The 19,247-nt window shown below is 40.4% G+C and overlaps 1 protein-coding gene across 4 annotated transcripts; it reads left to right on the top strand.

Moving 5' to 3' along the window:
- Positions 1 to 834: 834 nt before the first annotated feature.
- FASTKD1 (FAST kinase domains 1) lies at positions 835 to 19,131 on the top strand. 4 transcript variants are annotated; one of them, XM_054069431.1, is made up of 15 exons: positions 835 to 1,883; positions 2,499 to 2,991; positions 3,356 to 3,424; positions 4,363 to 4,488; positions 6,073 to 6,471; positions 7,632 to 7,742; positions 8,904 to 9,035; positions 10,022 to 10,508; positions 11,289 to 11,403; positions 12,112 to 12,240; positions 13,000 to 13,131; positions 14,169 to 14,282; positions 14,541 to 14,682; positions 15,510 to 15,624; positions 16,636 to 19,131. In XM_054069431.1, exons 2-15 carry the CDS (start codon positions 2,657 to 2,659, stop codon positions 16,723 to 16,725), a joined length of 2,496 nt encoding a protein of 831 aa, XP_053925406.1. In that variant the 5' UTR covers positions 835 to 1,883; positions 2,499 to 2,656; the 3' UTR covers positions 16,726 to 19,131. The 4 variants fall into 4 exon arrangements, with proteins under 4 accessions (XP_053925406.1, XP_053925405.1, XP_053925407.1 ...); XM_054069430.1 differs by lacking the exon at positions 835 to 1,883 and adding an exon at positions 1,962 to 2,051; XM_054069432.1 differs by lacking the exon at positions 835 to 1,883 and adding an exon at positions 2,092 to 2,110.
- The last annotated feature ends 116 nt before the right edge of the window (positions 19,132 to 19,247 follow it).

Below are 19,247 nucleotides of genomic sequence, written 5' to 3'. Positions count from 1 at the left end.
ACGCCCCCGCTCAACAAACCACGCCCTGTCACCAAACCACGCCCCTTCGTCACAACCACCCCTCCATCATAAACCACGCCCCTCTCGTCACTAAGCCACACCTCCATCGTGATTCTAGGTCACGCCCCGTATATAAGTCACGCCCCCTTGCGGTCAGGCCACGCCTATTCGTCGACGCTCCGCTCCGCCGCTTCCCAGCCAAACGTATCCCTCAGTGCCGCCGCCTTACTGCTGCTGGCGGGTGGCTCAGGGAAGGGCCCGGGAAATGGCCAAGGGATGGATGAACGAAACGTTTGAACAGCACTGGGAGTTCTTCCGTCCCCTGCAGCAGCACCTGGCATGCGTCATTTGGGGCTGGGAAGAACCGAAATGGGAATTTAGATTGACTGCGTGGAAAGTTCTGATAATCATGTGCCATGTATCTGTGTTGCCATTCAAAGTTAATTTTACTTTACTTTATGTTAAAAATAGATACATGGGAGTTTATGAGAAAAGCACAAAGCCGTAGGCACCTCCCACAGGGACTCCCACAGCAGCAGGAACCTCCTCAGAAGGGCTGTGATCCACACCAGCTGTGCTGGGGCCAGTAACGGCACCCAAAAAGAGGGAATGGGCTGTCGAGAAGTCTGTTGGAAGCAGGAAAACACCTTTTCTCCTGGATTTCTGGAAAAAAAAAAGTAAAAATTGAGAAATGGGCCCCTGTGAGTTCTGAAATCCTGATGAAACTGGTGACTGGGCTTTGGTAAATCAACACTGGCTTCAGCACAGTCTTCCCCTACGTGTCCAACTAAAAATGTAAGGTAATTTTATCCAGCATTTTTTTATTTCTTTTAGACATTAATTGATTTCCTCCAAATGTACTTGACAAGTCAAAAGTCAAAAGTTCAGCAAAGTTCTTCGTCTCAGGCCGTGTTCTGCAGGCACCGGGAGGTCTCACAAGTTGCGAAGATGACACTGATTCCTTTCTTTTCTCCTTTAAAAGAGCAGAGTGCTGGACTTTGCCATTTCAGCAGCTCTCACTGAAGTCAGCACTGGCACACACTTTACACCTGTGCGGGCACGGCTCTGCGCTGCAGGAGAGGGGCCCTGCTTGCCACTGCCCCGCAGATCAGGGAATCAGAGAATCACAGAACAGGTTGGGTTTAAGCGTGTAGCCAGGCAGGAGGCTCCAGGAACATATCAGATCTCTTTCAGTATGCCAATCCATTCCTTCTTTTGTCATCATACCTACATGTAACAAAATAAGGGCAGAACACAGCTTCTTAAAATTTGAGTTTGATGCTTCATCACATGTACATGGAAAGGACAGTCCACATGTTGCAAAGGCCTGTAGCAACCATGTGCAGAAGGATGCCACAAAAGGCTGCTTTTAGAATCATAGAATGATTTGGTTTGGAAGGGACCTTAAAGATCATCCAGTTCCAACGCCTCTGCCATGGGCAGAGATACCTCTCACCAGCCCAGGCTGCCCAAGGCCCCATCCAGCCCGACCTTGAACACCTCCAGGGATGCGGCAGCCACAGCTTCCCTGGCCAGCCTGTGCCAGTGCCTCACCACCCTCATAGTGAAGAATTTCTTTTTAATGTCTAATCTAAATCTGCCCCTTCCAATTTAAAGCCATTGCCCCACGTCCTGTCACTACAGGCCTTTGTAAACAGTCCCTTCCCAGCTTTCCTGTAGCCCCTTCAGGTCCTGGAAGGTCGCTATACGGTCTCCTCGGAGCCTTCTCTTCTCCAGGCTGAACAACCCCAACTCTCTCGGCCCGTCCTCATACGGGAGGTGCTCCAGCCCTCCGATCATCCTCGTAGCCTCCTCTGGACCCGTTCCAACAGCTCCATATCCTTCTTATGTCGAGGATTCCAGAACAGGACACAATACTCCAGGTGAGGTCTCACAAGGCGGAACACAGGGGCAGAACCCCCCTCTCGCCCTACCGGCCACGCTGCTTTCGCTGCAGCCCCGGCCGCGCTGACCTTCCCCTGCTGGGCCCGCCGAGCTCCTCCCCGGCTCCTCCCCGAGCCCTTCCCCGCAGCGCCGCTCCCAGCCTCGCGGTGTGTCCCTCTGCGGCTCGGGGCGGGGGTAGCGGGGCCCTGGCTCCCTTGATCGCCCGGTTAGGCACGTCCTTAGCGCGCTCCGGGCCCGGTGGCGGCCATCGCCTCCCGTGGCCAGCGCGCTCCGGCTCGCTTATGGGGCTGGGGTGGCTGGTGGGAGCATGCCTGATCTGGCCTGGCCTGGCCTGGCTTGGCTTAGTCCTGCTTAAAAGCTCGGCTTGGCTTTCTGGGTCGTAGCACGGGAGCACACGTGCCTTTTAAGGCGGGTTTAAATATGAAAACAGTGGACTCAGTTTTCTTGGTGGTTGGGAGCACACTGGGAGCTGCTCCGGGAAGAGTCCAGACTGTGGGTTCTTCTCACGCTTACCTTACCCAGAACGTTAAAACATCGGTTTTAAGCTGGTAGTTATGACTATGCTTAACTGCTTTAATTCTGTTTCCTTACAGGTCCCTCAGATTTGAATTCTTCTTAATGTGGTGACCATACAGGGTGAAAGAAAAAACATCTTCTGTTTTTCAATTCGTTCTTTACAGCATCGTGGTTTACTGTGAAAAGTGAAAGTGAATCTTTCTGGACACTAAAGGCAGCTGGTAGGCAGAGCAAAATGCTTTGTTTGAGGCAAGTTTGCTTGTTTACCGTGAGGCGTTACCAAGCTCGGACTCTGAGTAGTGATCTGCTTTTGAACCAGATAAGTAACTGCACCCATGAAGATGAAGTGTTCAGCCTTGTTGGAAGGAACAAGGCCAGGCTTTCTGAAAAACATGTGGGAATTGCATTGAACATGCTGTGGCAGTTGCAAAAGAAGAGGCCGCATCTCTCACGGACTAATGACTATATAAGAAATCACTCCCAGTTTCTTACCCTTTGCATTTTAGCAGAAAACAAGGTGGAACACATGGAAGATGAGGCCATAGTGGATGTCCTATATAGTATTCTGAGGTAAACAGCATTATGTTGAATTCCACATTTATGCATTTTGTATTTGGTAATAAAAAGAGATGGAGTTTTGGCTAAAAAGCCAATCCTGTAAGGGAGATTGCCCTGTTCCAGCTTCTGTACGCTGACTGGTCTGCAGAAAACTTAAATGTTCTGTGTCTCAGTCTTTGAGATGCAGCCAGAAGCAATCTGTTTTGGACTCTTAGGAAGTGGAGTTCTGATTATTAATGCACGAACGTCTACGATTTGTTTGAATGGAAAGAGTGATAGAAAAGTAAAACATTATGAGAAATAACGAAAGGACATATGTCTTATTTCTTTGTAACTTTTGAAGCAAACTTCAAACTATTATGTCTTTTTTCTGAAGGCTCAGTGTTGGAGACCACAATTCTCTAGAAGAAGTTCTTGTTACAGAAGCATGGAAAAGATTAGAAAGGCAAGTACTATACAATTATGCTTAGTGAAAGTTGTAAGTTGCAAGTGTGGTTGCTTCATGTGAGGCTACACAGAGTTCTCCAAGAGTATTTACAAGATGGTTTAAATGTTATGTTAGCGTCTAAATTATCAATTGTATTTTTGAATGTTTTGGGACTTCAAATACTTGAGAGATTCAGATGAAGCAAAAATAGGAACTGATACTTAAGAGTTTGATACATATAGTCTGTGTAGATTTATGTGTTTGAAGTAAATCACAGATTTTAATATTTATGGTTTAATTTTAGTGCTTGCTGTCCAACTCTTAAATGTTGTTAGAACCTTATTCATCTCAATTGCAGTAAAAATCTTTTGTATTATAACACCAGCAGTTTCCCTTTGCGTTTTTTTTTTTGGTTGTTGTTGTTTTTTGTTGGGTTTTTGCCCAACAAAATAAGTTTTGATGCTTTTTTTTTTTTTGATATTGTAATTTTCATTCTTTAATCTCAGGTCAGTGGCAGAAGCTGGTGTCAGTCTTGGCACCAGCATCACAGAGTTGCCTCTCCCAGCTTAACACCTGGGGCATCTTGACAAGTAAATAAATTCAATGTAGCCAGAACACAAAGTGACATTCAGGTAATAAATTCCTGACATTAATTTTAGCTATTTTACTTTTTTGCTTGAAAATGTAATCTTTATACATTTTTTACACTGTTCTGGTTAAATTAAAACTTCTGATTTATGTAGAGCTCCATATGCGCAATATGTTTTAGTATGGGATACCTAGGTGTTTTGGCTACATCCACTATAGGTGTTGAAATAGAAAATGCCTAGATATTTCCTTGTTTTGTAATTTGAATCTAACTTTTTCTATAACTGTCAAAGTAGATTTTTGTGTTTAGTTATTCACTAGAAATAAAAGGTAAGTGTTCTTTTTGTCTTTCTTTTATGTCTTGGCAGGCTTAGTTTGCCAGCTCTGTCTAAATTTGCACTGTGTTTATACAAGCAGCGCAGACATTTCAGTCCTGTTATTGGCAAAGTAGCTCATATTGTGGACATGAAACTGGATTACATACAGGATATAAGGTAAGAGTCAAAATGAAATTGAGCGTCATAAGAAGCAATATGTCACAATTGCTGGGCTGCCTTTGCTGAACATTCTTCCTTTTCCTCAACCAGAGGTTGCTCTTCAGTTTGAGGTTTGTGGAAAAGAGGTGATTTGTATTTATGCATTGATTTTCATGGACAGGTCTGCTAAGATGAATGCAGCAGTGGATGCAAGCTGTGGGAGCACCTCTCTTATGAGGACAGGCTGAGAGAGTTGGATTTGTGTAGCCTGGAGAAGAGAAGGCTGTGAGGACACCTTATAGCAGTCTTTCAGTACTTTAAGGGGGCCTACAGGAAAGCTGGGGAGAGGAGCTTTTTATCAGGGAATGCAGTGATAGGATGAGAGCTAATGGTTTTAAGCGAAATGAGGGGAGATTTAGATTAGATATTAGCAAGATTTTTTTTCCTGTGAGAGTGATGAGGCACTGGAACAGGTTGCCTAGAGAAGTTGTGGATGCCCGGTTCCTGGAAGTGTTCAAGGCCAGGTTGGATGAAGGTTCGAGCAACCCAGTGAACTGGAAGGTGTCCCTGCCCATGATGGTGCGGTTGGAACTGGATAATGTTTAAGGTCCCTTCCAACCCAAACCATTCTATGATTCTGTGATTTTCCCAATGATTTTTTGAAAAATTTCTTTAGAACCAATTAAACACTTAATTAAAAATCATGTTCTTACAGTGGAGAAATGCCAGCTACTGCATGGACTTTTTTTTAGAATTTAGAAGCTATTAATTCACCAGAAAGTATTTTTCTTTCTTGGCATTGATAGTTTCTCTACTATGAGATGCATTTAGTTTACTACTGCAGATAGCAAGAAGGAGTAATAAAGACAATGTTATTTTTATTTATCTTTAGAACATTTTTTTGTCAAGTTGAATAAATCAGTTCTCTTGCTAGCATGTCTAGTGCTTTACCGTATTATTAAAATGACTTAAAACCTGGCCCTTGTCAAAGAAGTCCAAGCTGCTTTTTCTCACCTCTGTTCCTCCTGGGCCATTGTAGCAAAGGCTTCCTTTTTTCTGATTTATACAGCACCAGCAGTCCCAATACTTATTTTTGTGGGTGTGTGGAGCATGGTTATGAAACTCATTGAATGGGACTGCATTTCTTTACAGAAATGACCCTCCCTGTGGTCCTAAGTTGTATTCCCTTAGGAAAGGATTCTTACTTAGGAGTGGCAATGGCTCTTCTCTCTATTCTATTGGGAGTTGTTTGTTTTTCTCTGATTTCCACTGAACATTAAAGGTTGTTTTTCAAATTTGAATCAGGCAAGTCAGGGTCTTGCCTTAGGCAAACACTTTTTTTTGTCATGTACAACTTGGTAAAGGATAGCTGAAAAATCCCAATTGTTTCAGAAATTCACTGAAAGCAGAATTTTGACTTTAGGAGGAGAAATGGGTTTTGCTCTTTTTTTTTTTTTTTTTGCATTAGATTTAAATTCCCTTTTTGTGCTGAAGCCAGCAACACCCTCTCTAACCTTCCTCTTGAGTAGTTTATTTAATGAGTCTAAATCATATTACTTACTGTGTTCAATGTGTAAGTGTAAAATCTTTTGAATCTTTTAGGGTCTTGTCAGTTTTGATGATCAGCATATCTGATGTTATCTCACAGAGTTTTCGAGATCGGTTACTACACAAGGCTGGACAGCTCTTGGAAGAGGAGAATGAGCTCCACTTCAACTATGCCAAAAGAATACTCCAGTTTCTTCAAAATGTTAAACTGAGATATCATCCATTGCTAGAAAAATGCAACAAGATATTCCTTAGAAGCACCTCCCATCTCGATATACACAGTATTAATCTTATTTTTGGACTGTATGAGCAGCTGGGTTTTGACAGTGCTGAATTCCGCTTGGTTGCTAAACAGCTTCTGTCTGAAACTGTAGATGATTATAATGATCCTGAAACCTTTGCAAAATTATTTTGTGCTCTCGGGCCTATGGTGGGATCCAAGGCAAGAGACAGGTAAGTTTAATAACAATCTTGTCTTATTTATGGTATGTATGTAGTCTTGTGTAGAAATGAAAACAGGAATTTTTGAGCCTGTCCTGAGCTGTGCATTGGATTTCCTGGTTGTAACTTCGTGGCAAAGCATTATTTCATTATGGAAACACTGTCTTAGCAGTTTGTCTTAAAACAGTTGCATAGAAACCTGGATCCAGTAATCAAGGGATATATAAGTGCTGTTATGCAAGGCCGTCTCCTAGCTCTGTTTCTTACACTACAGCCTTCCTTTTGCAGGAGATGCTAGCAAAAAATCTTTGTCTTTCCCCTGAGAAATACACGCAGTGAGTGGTGTGTGTTGTTTTTTTCTTTTAAGACTGGCAGTAGCCGAAACAGCGTGGGTCTTGTCCTATCCCAGTTTGCTCTATGTCCTATTCTGTATGAAAGGTTGTCAGCAGGGAACACTTCAGCATTTATTTAGCAATTAAAGCATAGTATTGTGTGACAGATTTTCTCTGCCTGTTTTTCTTGTGCTACAGAATCCTCTTTGGGAGTGTTATTACTCACGGGTCTCTCAAAATGTGGAGTTATAGGCAGAATTTGCTGTATTAATTACAATTAGTCACATTTTCAGAGTTTTCTTCATGAACATTTGCCTTTATGCAGAGATCAGAACACACTACAAGCCTGTGTTGGTTTTGCTGTAGCTGACAATTCCAAAAGCTTTTCCTAGATTTTTTTTTAAATTATTTATTTTTTTTGGTAAAAATCAGTGTGAGGTAGAAAAAAATCATAGGCTTTATTTGCCCCAGAAACAGTTCAACTCCTCTTTGATTCTGCTATCTGTAGCTTGATGATTGCTGGTGAATTGTTTAGTGACTTAGAGTACCTTCCCTGCTCTTGTCTACATTCAGGATTGTTGGACTTGATGATTTCTAGCATCAGAGCAATACATGCTGCTCTGACACACTCTCATCTCTTTATCTGTTCCATACATATCAGTTATTTAGTAGAAAGGTCCACAGAACAAAGGTCTCTAGTTTGGGGGCATTTATTTTCCCGTATTTCCTGAAGAGGTCTATTGGTTCTTTCCCTCCTAGACAAAGAAATCAACTGCAGTCTTTGTGGGAGATTTTCAGCTGTTTTAATTTAGAAAATGTATCTTTTCTTTTCCTCTGTAGGTTGCTGGTAACTGCAGTACGCATGGCAGAAGAATTTAGCAGCCACCAAGTATTGGTAATACTGAAGACAATGCAGAAAATGAAATGCAGACATTCTCGTCTACTCAAAAAGTAATGTTTTTGATACTACTAAGAAGTTGTATTCTCTAGGAAAACTACTTCCATTTAGTATAGAATACTATGTAATATCCAGTAAGTTGTGAGTGGAATGTGTCACTTGCACACGAATGTAGAGATGTATAATTACTTATTGCAGATTTTAGAATATCACAGCTTGACCCAATTTAGGATTGAGGCAATTTAGGAATTTTGTAGAAGGGCATTTCAACACTACTGAGTTGATGTGATATTTGCAAATAAGCAAAAAATTATGTTATCTTATTTGAGTAAACTTAGACTCCAACAATTCCTGTAAACTGGTGAGACAAACACAAATATGGTAAGCTGCAGAAAATGTGTCCTGTCTAGGAGATCCTGTTACTGATGTGAATTGTTTCTTCAAAAGTCGTTGTGCCCTGCTTTTGAATGATGAAGTCCTGCATCTTTAAGAACCTGGATCAGATTTTTGGCATCTGTAAAATGAACATTATTTGTAGGGAGATGTAATGTGTTTCATGCAATGAAGAGAAAAGCAGTTGATGTCTTGGGCACAGAAGATGTAGCATCTGATACGTCAACAGATGCAGCAGAGTTAAGTGCAAGTTGTGAGCAATAACTGGATTGAATGTAATTGTGTGAATAAAAATAGATCTTTGGAAGAAAAAAGAACAAGGAGTACTGTGAAGCAGAGTGGTATTAAAGGGAAGACCAGGTAAATTAATGCTTTTTCTGGTTGAATCTCACTGTCTAAAGGTCTTATGGTATTATCTTTACCTACAAATCCAAGCTCCTCTTGCAGCTTTAGACCAACATAGATGTAGCAACTGCTATTACACGAGTGTGTACAGTGTTGCTGCAGCTGATACTGTTGTTCTAGTTTATTGCATTCTTGGTTTGCTCTGAATTTAACTGATTGTAAAATTTGCAACAGAAATTATTAGAGTGAAGTAGCTGTTTTACTGGGAAGGGGGCTTTAATTTTGCAAGTCAGTTATGTGGAGAGAGGCTGTTGTGGAACACTGTCAAAACTAGGGTGGAAAGGAGTGCTGGTGTGTTCAAACCTCCACCTAGGTGCTGCGCACCATGTGACAGCCTATCTTGATGCGAGATGTTGGGTTCTGCAATATCATCTGTATTAGCATAGTACCATGTAATCTTTTTTTCTTTGTATCAGAATGGCTTCTGTTCTGCACAAACATTTGGACAGCTATCATGTATTGCAGTTGGTAAAGTTAGCACAGTACTTGGTGATGTTGCGTTGCCAGGATCTGGAGCTGTTTGCCAAACTAACGACGTTACTATTTGGGTAAGTGTGTGTTCTTGGAAATTTAAGTATTTAGCAGTTGTCTGCTTATTATTTTAACAAGTTAACATGTTAAACAAGTTAAGATGTTAAACTGTTTTGCTTCCATAAAATATGAAGAAGTAGTAAACTGTTAAAAGTATTTGATTCTATTAAAAACGTAAATCAGAAGTTAGGAAATGGATGTTGTCTTGACTGTTGACCCAATAGTATCTGCTAATAGTTATTAGATCTTTTAAAAATAGATTTATTTTTTTTTGCCTCTTGGCTGCTGCAATGTAATGACATTGAACAGGAAACTTCGAATGGTACTTTATAGGAAGGGTAGGTATTAATGTTTTCTTTGATGTTTGAAGGAAGAAGTGGTGGAAAACGTACAGTAAGAATGCCGTGGTTGGGCTAAGTGAAAGTGTGAAGCAGAATTACTCTGCTTTTGATTGAAGAACTGTCTTATTAGTTCCCAGGCTTATACAGGTGCAACATAGAAAGGGAATCGCGGGAGAAGAGATCTGCCCCTGTTGCTTCCGTTGCTCAGCCCCTGTAGGAATGCAGCGCCATGGCTGTACATGTCTTTTGTGGATGATGCCTTTGTGTTTCTCAGGCACATCGGAACCTGGGCTCCCCAGGACAGAAGTTGCAGAAGTCATCCAGGCCCAGAAACCCACAGACTGCATTAGCAAAGCTGGACTGTGTCCTTACTGAGAACTTCTGTGTTTATCAGTAACACTTGAAGCCATACCAGCTGACTGAGATGCTCCCTGTCTTCTTCCTTCTTTCAGTTTTGAATAAATTAGAAGAAAGAAGTTAATCTCAATTAAAAAAGGTGGCAGTCACTAAAAGTGAATTTCTACCATATTGTTAATACTCTACTTATCTTATATTTGATGAGCAACTTTTGACTTTTAAGATAGAATTTTCATACATGTAATTTTATTTAAACATTTGCACTTTGTCAGTACTGATGTTCTGTTTTCGTTTCACTCTTCCAGTTTTTTAAAATCTAGTGTCACACCTGCTGATACTGCTGCAATAATTCGTGCTCTGGCCACGCTTCCTTCTGTTCAAGTGGACAAAATCATTATAAACAAAGCAGCAGCAGTCCTGCCTCAATGCAGGCTCCATCATTTGAATTGCATTGCTACAGCTCTTGTCAAATGGAATCATTATGACCAGTTGCACTGGCAAAACAGTTCTGAGCTATGTGTAAAGCTTCTGCAAAAGCTAAATGACTGTGGATTTCAGAGGCTTCAGAAAGCCAACAACTTAGATCTTCTGTTGGAAGAACTTAGCCATGTGAATGCAGACTGGTTTGAGGAAGTCCTCAGTGAGGAAACTGTGGCCATGTGTCAGCGCTTGATAGACCAAATAACATGGGCAAATGTATTGCAGTTGTCTATTTTTCTCATGAAAACAAACCTCCGTTGTCCTTCATTACTTGATAGAATAGCTGCTGTGACTGTGGAAAACATAGACAAGGTATGGCAGTTTTTCTTTCTGTCACTGTGTAAGTTATTCAGTAAGAAAGGATGGGTTACTAATTAATGTGTTTCACAGCACAATTCACAGTGTTTCTAAGTTTTCTTCCATGTACCTGATTTGGAGTTTGTCTCTTTTCTGTTCATTCAAAGCTGATTTGCTTTCATGTATATTATTTTGCACTTATTTCTCTTTAATTTTCCTTTCTTATTTTATTGTTCAATCAGTCAGTGTTAGGTCAACTGTAATCCTTTTTGTTCAGCTTTACATTTGACCATCTTAAAAAAAAATTTTTTCACTTCTTTACAAAAAGCCATATCACAATGTATTTTGCATGTGACTCGTTTTTGTGGGGATTTCCCCAACATCATGTCTTCCTGGTCCAAATTACTGTGTTCTTGCTAGTTTTTTTTTTCTCCTTATCAATCTGGTATTTATATAAACCTTTGATTTTATTTTATGACAGTTTATTTCTTTAAGAGTATTTAATGTGAAGCATTTTTAAAAGCTTTTTAAAGTCTAAGTATACGGAAACACTGCAATCGTCTACATGAAATAAATTTTAAGTTGTAGCCATAGCTGCAATTTTAATGATTTCTGCATTTTATTTTTAAAATATTTTTCTCCAGGAAATGTTGACAAAAAATATTAGAAAATAGCTCGTTTGGTCTTAAATCTCCCAATTCAGAAATAATTATAGACCTCTTTTTTATTGTAGAGCAGTATTGGGATAGTTTGCAGTGACTTACATTAGGATGTCTTTTTTTTTTTTTTTTCCAGATCCACCCCTTTGAAATCTATTTTATTCTTGTCCTTTTCTCTGCTCTGAATTATGACCCTCCTGCCAATGAAGAGTTATTTGAAACTTGTATCCAACATCTTACTTCAAACTTGAGTAAGGGCATTAGACAAAGATATTCTGACACCAAGTATATTATTTATACTGAATAAAAATGGGAATAGGATGGCATTATTTTTAAGCAAAGGAAAAAGTGTGTCTGTATGTTCCTACTCATACTCTGCCTGCTGGGGTTAAACTATGACAAAAAATCAGTGTGTGATTCTGTTGAGTTTTCTAGCTTCATTTCACCCTTTAAATATTGCTGTTGATGAGGGACTAGCAAAATATCTTAAGTGTAGTAAAAAGCAAGTGACAATTCTGATTAATTCACTGTGCTGTTATTATATAAAATTGTTGTGTCATTCCCCAAGGAATCGTTGTTTGGGGACAGGATATATTTTGTGATTCATCACAAAGAAATGGCAAAGTTGCAAAGGAAATATATAAAGACTTTATTTTTTGGTTTTAATTGATTGATAATACGGCCTCACAGAACTCTGAAAATTTGGTATCTACTGAAATATTGCGGAGTTACTTTTTTTTAACACTAACTAGTTTCCTCCTGTAAAGACCTGCTAACAGTTACTTATGCCTTGGTGCAGTTAGCAGAGGTTGTTCTTACTCTGCTTTGTGTTTTTATTTACTATGTTAAGAGAGAAACTTGGATGACTGGGGGGTCAATGGGGAGGGCATTGCAAACCCTTTCAGCTTTCTCATGTGGATTTCAGCTTTCTAATATGGATTTCTGTCTGGCTTTTAAAGGTTGTTTTGAAACTCACCACTTGGTGCTGCTTGGTCATGTTTTGGCAGTGGCTGGGTATTTTCCTCCAGTTCTGATAATGAGGATATTTAATGTTTCCTTCCTAAGCAAACTGGATTCTCAACTTGAAGGTAGGTCTGTAGCTCTCTGATGAATTTGATTATGTAGCGTTTGGCATAAAATGGGATTGTGGACCTGTATATGACTTGAGAAGTAGAATTGTTCTTTAAACTATTCAGTTTTCTAGAAAGACCCCTCTATATAACCCAGCCATTATTTGAGTGCAAAAGGGAAGGAGTGAACAAAAATGTATGCTTTGTTTCAAAATTACAGACGTATTACAGATAAGAGAAGGTCATTTGAAACAAATTTTATAGGCAACTTATTGCACTCAGTGTTTATTAATTCTTCAGTTCTATTGGAAATGAAATCACCTGAGTGTGGTATTTATTACTAGAAATAGTCACAATGCTCAAGAAGTAATGTTGGATTCTTTTCTCCAAGAAATTAGTCTTACCAGTCTCTCCTCTGTAACTACGAGACTGAGTGTTTATCTGGCTGTTGGCTTCCTCTCTGCACATACGTTGTCTGTTATCAATGTTCTGTTGCCATTTTGCCTTCAGACACTTCATTAAAAGTTAAATGATAGAAGAGAGTTTAAAATGCTTCTTTCTTGTCTTACTGTTCTTAGTATTGAACAAAGCTGCTGTTTGAATTTTTTTCCTCAGGGATTTTGAGAACCTTCCTAAGATTCTGTAGCATGAATTTTGTAAATGCCGTAGCGCATAAATAACTTGCCTCTCTAGTAAAGAATTCAGAGGTAGGCATTTAGTTCTATGTGTGGCATTTCTCACATTTCAGTTCACACCCTTTTATTTTGTTTAACTCAGTCCTGCCTGATAGCCTAAAACAGAGGGTCTGCTTGCACCTCATGAAGCTGAACAGAGCAGTCTGTCTGGAATGCCCAGAGTTTCGCATCCCTTGGTTTCACGAGCACTACTGCCAACGTGTCTTTCGCAACAGTAAGTAATAGAGGAGACGACAAGCTACCCTTGTTAATAGTAATCGTCTGTTTTCAACAGTCTGCTAGACACTTCTAAAACTGTCATCTCCACACTAGCACACAATAGAAGCTCAGAAAGGTGCACCCCACTATCAGCTGAGGAGGCCTTCTTGAAAAGTGCAACTGCTTAGTAGTGTGACAGATAGCAAAGCAGTTGAATTCATGTAACAGAGATGGGACGTTTCTTCGTAAGAAATAAAATCTAAATACACAGAAACAGTGTATATGGCATGGAGTTTAGAGAGCAAGAAGAGGATCATTAGGATTGTCTGCTGGAGGAGATGGGTCACTTTGTTTCCTTTTTCACTTACAAGACCGAACATTTGACTTAAATTTTTCAAGGTGAACATTTTTGTTGCCTCCTTTTGAACTCACTGCTGACATCTTCCTCAGAGGGATTGAGATCCATCAAGGATACGAGATGGAGAAGTTGGCTAGGGATCAAGCGTAGCAGCTGAGGTCTTTCAGAATAGAGATCAGTTCAGAAAATCCAGCAAATTCAGTATCTCCATCGCTCATTTTCATGTGGGAAATCTGCTTTGCTATCCATTGAACTCAGCTGCTTTATCTCTGAGACTGAAGATGTTTAATGGAGCAAAGTATTAAACAATCTGCAACAGCTAGCGAAGGGACAGGAAGCAGTGTGGCTGTAATAGACGCAAAATAAGTAAATACTATTTAAGTATCTAAGCAAAATTAAAAGCAAAGAAAATCCGAGGGGTGAAACGTGAAACTGAAGTGCTTGTAGGATGTGAAAGGGAAAAATCCTGGGATGGAAAGTCTGGATTTGAAATTCATGCTTAATAGGCACCTGCCACTTTCCACTCAAAAGGCAATCACATGGTCTCGGAATAATGATGGAATAACACTGGGGATCTGTGGAAAACCTTTAATTGAGTCAGCTCGCTGTCAAAAATGCAGTATCACAAAGTGCTGTTTTCAAAACTCTGGCTGTGGAAGTTTTAATGTACAAATTCTTGATTTTTGTCTTTGTAGGCAGGAGCCGAATAAATCCCCTGCGACAGCATATTCACAGAATGCTGACAGAGATCTTAGGAGGGAGCAATTATGCAAGAATGTCTGTTCTCACGCCATACTACTATGAAATAGGTGAGAAGTTAATCCTCTAAGGTTTGTTATGGTGGAGACCTGATAGTTATCACCAAGATTAGGAAGCCTTTGGGGATGTGGCTGCAAAGAAGAAAGTGCTGTGTAAAATAGAGTTTCTAAAAATTTCTGCATAATATAAATAATGTTGGATATCTCTAAATATGGTTATCACTTAGTTTTTTCTAGAAGTAAACTGTACAGATCAAATTATTTCACTTTTTTTTTGACCGTAAACAGGCTTGTTGTGTTTTCTCACAGATTTTGAGTGCATTCTGGACGAAAATAAAAACCCCCGTTCCTATATGGCTCAGAATATACCTTTGGATGATGTGAAGGGAATACACTTGAGCCATGATGTCAAGGATGAAGGAAGAAAGGCTCTGCCACCAGGAGCTCAGAGGTTGGTACATCAAGTATTTGTGCATTAGCTCTTCCAAGCTTCCAAGTTTAGACCAAGATTTTAATGCTTATGTCCTAAATGGTTGTTGCAACCACTAGGCTATTTTTCTGTTCCTTTTTTCACAGCCTTATGAGGTTTGGCCTTCCTAGGTGTGGTGGGTTTGACCCCAGCTGGCAACTGAGCTCCCACCCAGTTGCTCGTTCACTCCCCTGCAGTGTGATGTGGGAGAGAATCTGGAGGGTGAAAGCAAGACTAAAATCTCCTGGGTTGCAATTAAGACAGTTTAGTAAGTGAAGAGAAGAAAGAAGGAAAAAAATACATAAAAAGGAAAAAGAAAGCAATTGATGTAAAAGCAGCCACTCTTGACCAGCAGACCAGTGCTGGGGCAATGGCTACTCTGGAAAAACTGCCTCTTTTTATTGCTGAGCACGGTATTATATGGTGTGGAATATCACATTGGCCAGTTGAGGTTCCAGTTGTGTCTATTCGCAGCCTCTTGCCAACAGAAGGCTGAATAGTGAGATTGGAGCACTCTTTTCCTCCCCCCTCTTCAAATGTAAGCCTTGGGAATGCTGGTTAGCTGCTTTTGCCATTTGAATAAATGCTTCAGGGAGGAAATGCTCTTTCTAAATCATGAGAAGTTTAAATATCTCTAGGTAAATGTGAGCTAAATGTTTAGTCTGGTTTCAGAGAGTTGTTTGATTTTCTATGAATTGTCACGTTTAACTGGTAACGGTCTTGCTGTAACTTTCAGTATTGAACCAGAGATAGCACTTCACGCTAATCAGGTAGGACACGAAAGTAAAGGCACGCTTTTTTATTTGCAGAATTGCTTTAGAATTTCTTGATTCAAAAGCTTTTAGCAAAGATTCACGTCATCTGAAAGGAGAAACTGCAGTGAAAAAACGACACCTGGAAGTGCTGGGGTACCGGGTAGTTCAGGTGAGCAGTTGACAACATCTTATGTCCTTTGTGAGTTGTACCATTGTGCAGATTAAATCTGTTGCAAGGAAAATGTATCAAAGATAGTTTTAATAGTTAAAAGCACCTACTGGGTGAGAACAATTTTTGTATTTAGGAGGGAAATTCCAAGCCATTTTCAAGATGGTGTAAGGGTTTCACAGAACTTGTACATTCTCTGAAAGTGCCTGCAGCAGAACTGAAGTTAAAAGGTGTCAGCCCTGCCGTAGTGCAGGGAAACCAGCAGTCTCGAGGTAGCTTGAGTGAAGGAGAAAAAGAGAAACTAGAGTTTCAGTTCGATTTGCCAAATATTTCTACATTTTAGGAAAAGATTGAACGTATCCTCCTTGAGTGATAGAGACAGTTGGGACAGGATGTGGGTGCTAGGAGCTGCTGCAGTGATAGTGCTGTGACGACGAAGACTAGGGGGCAGAGAGAACTCACAGCTACCAGCATAGAAGCATTTGGATAATGGAGGCTCATGAATGCAGATTATCCTGTGTATATAATTGCTCACCTCCTCTAATTTTAGCTACAATCCTTCTGTAAGCTTAAGTTTGGGTTGGTTATTTTTTTAAAAGAATAATCATCCTAATAATCATATTGCTCTGACAGTAAATGTTACGGTCCTGAACTGCCACTCCACTTTGATACATTACCATTTCAAACTATAGTTACCTGGGATTTTTCTCCTGATGTGAGTTTCAAAAGGTGAGAGATGGCATAATGGAGTTGTTATAGCCTGTATTGTGTGGGCATCTGCTTTAAATCTCTGCAACTGGGCTGCTTTTGGAAGCAAATTGACTGTTCTTACATGAAGAAGAATCTTACACTGAAAAATTAATCTTTTCAGTATTAGAGTAATCCTAGTTTTTAGAATGACACAGGTGATAAAACATCTTCAAATGGAGAACAGAGAGCCTTTTCTTTGCTGTGAGGGGTGTGTGGCTTATACCAATGTTAACTCGCAGTCTGTGTGATTCTGTTCTACAGATTCCCCACTTTGAATGGAATTCTATGGTTCTGTCAACAAAAGGCGAACGGGTAGAATATCTGAGAAGGCATCTATATGGAATACAGTGATGACAGGCATGAAGCCAAAAGTTCTTTTTATACACTTTATGTACCATTAAACGTCTTGTGATCCTGGAATACTTAGTTTCAAAAATCTCTTTATCTGTGAATCTGCTGGACCAAGGCTTGGCAGGTATCAAGAGATCTAATACCCAGTTTATTGAGGATTGCAAAAGCTAGGTCACGATGGGCCATGAAGATGTGATAAGGATGCTAAAAATCTCCCAGTATCTGGAAGCTGTTCTTTAAGTACATGAATCTGTGACAGTTTTTGCCATAAAAATATATTATTATCTCCAAAATAAATAGCGCAGAGGCTTAGCCAGCCATAAAAGTACCCAAAGAAAAAGTTGGAAATACTCTTGCTGTGAGAGTGGAGGCAGCAAATCTCTGGAAACCGTCTGTCCTCCAGCATGTGACAGAATGAGCAACAGGGATCAAACAGTATCTGTACTGTGAAACCAAGAAACTGAAACGCAGATTTACTAAGAATAGGACTGCTATTGCAGCCAGTCTGTTTCCATCTTCCAGAACAGAGGTACTGTGGGTGATTGTGTCGGGGGAGGGTGTTGTGTGGTGAAGAACCTCCAGCTGCTTCTCCAATCCTGTGCCGTGGCATGTGCTGACGAAGTATGGCTTGAGCCTTCTGGAACACCTTCACATACGTAACAAGATAGACATGTTCTAGAAGTCTGGCAGCCACCCAGACCCTGGAGGCACCTGTACTCCAGTTAAATGCTACTTGGAAGGGATACCTGAAAGATTTATACAAGGTAAGGAGAAAATAATGCTTCTGTCAGACGCAGGCACTTGGATAATTCATGAAAATTATTATTATGGCTTTATGCATTGGACTAGCTTTTGCTAATAGAAATAAACCAAAATTAGACAAACCATGTGACCTGCCTACTCTCTAAATAAGACAGTGTACCAAAGAGCAAAATTAGGCTGAAAATCGAAGCAAGAATTGAGACCAAGAAAAGTCTTCAGAAAGTGGCACCCACCTTGGTTACTGGTAGTTAAAAACATTGCTGTTTGATTCAACATGTTTCAAAACCATCTGCCAGTTACCAGGCTTCCTGTGATCATGCTCAGCCAGTGTTTGTGTCAGCAGGTGTAAGATATGGAGATATAGACGGAAACAGGAGAATGTTCATTGGGGAGAGTAACTGTAGAGTGGTCAGACTCCTGCAGACCAGCTTGCTTCCAGAGGCAGCCACGTTGTGACCACAGCTGCTGTTACCTCGTGACGACTCCTAGCTGTGCCCGTCTCTCAAACATGCACAGTATGTTTTCTTGCCCTTTTTAGTAGAAGCAACAGACTTTTTTGAAACCGGGCAGAGGTTAAGCGACTGCAGTTCTGAACTGATCATTATACACCTGTCTGACATCTTGTTTTTTTCGCTACATTTTTATTGACTGAATACAAATCAGGACACTAATGCAAAACAAGGAAAAGCCGACAGAAGTATTCTAAGCTGGCAGGTGCTTTCCTTCTGAGGCAGCCCTCATGTTTCTGGGATGACTGAAAAAAATGGTAGATGGTTGTCTGCTTATAGTATCAAATGGACAAGGGCCCCAAGACTTAGAAAAGACACAGCACATAGGTAGAAAGACCATAGGTGCATTGTATTTTGTGTAACATGAAGAAGATAATCATAGTTTAGGATCTCAGAAGGTGGGCCAGATGGCCTTGGAGTAGCAACCGTGGAGTGTAAGAAAGGTGGCAGTGACTTTAGCTGAAGTGACCAGTCATGGGTGGTCACGTGTTCAAGCTGAACCCTGCTTTCCAGGTGTCCAGTAGGCACTCTGTGCCCAGCCAGGTATCTTCAAGTTATGTATGGATAAAGTTATGAGTATTCACAACGGGAAGAGGATTAAAACTTACTATAAGTGGATTCAGAACGGGCATCAAAGAAAAGCAAAACTGAAGAGTATTTCAGTAAAATATGCTGCTTTTGATCCTTTGAAGACATTCTATCTAAATTAATTCAGCAAGTGTTAGAGCAGATGGGCTGGTGTAAAGCAGTGATTTAACTGGAGCCAATGAAAAGATACGAAGAACAGCTGAACATTTGGATACTAGAAGGGAAAACAGAAAAGATGGCCCACACATTAATAATACTGGTGTACAATAACATTCTAAGTGAGCTGTGATGGCTGGGTCTCTGCCAGATGTTTACCTCCATCTCCTAGGAAGGCAACACAACGAGTCATTTGCGAGTTGGAATTCCTACTCTGTCTGGTATGGTGGGCTGCTTCTCCAGTTTTCCTGCTACATCAGTTGCAGTTAGATTTAGATTTATGGCACCCTCTTGATTCAGTGGAGAAATCCTTTGAAAAGCTATTCTATAACAAAGGTGGGCATACTCTGCTTTAAGAGAACTGAGCGCTCTGTTTTGGGCAAAAGCTATACAAAGGAATCTGCGTCCTGTCAGTCTGATCGTGGTGATGGGCTGATCACTGAAAGGGACACCAGCAAGCGAAACTTCTATAGTTTTAAAACCAAAATTTAATTGTTAAAAGTTTCA

This window comes from Cuculus canorus, chromosome 6, assembly GCF_017976375.1.
Source record: "Cuculus canorus isolate bCucCan1 chromosome 6, bCucCan1.pri, whole genome shotgun sequence".
NCBI lineage: Eukaryota > Metazoa > Chordata > Aves > Cuculiformes > Cuculidae > Cuculus > Cuculus canorus.
Note: the sequence above shows the minus strand (reverse complement) of the source record. Positions and strands in the feature narration are given on the sequence as shown.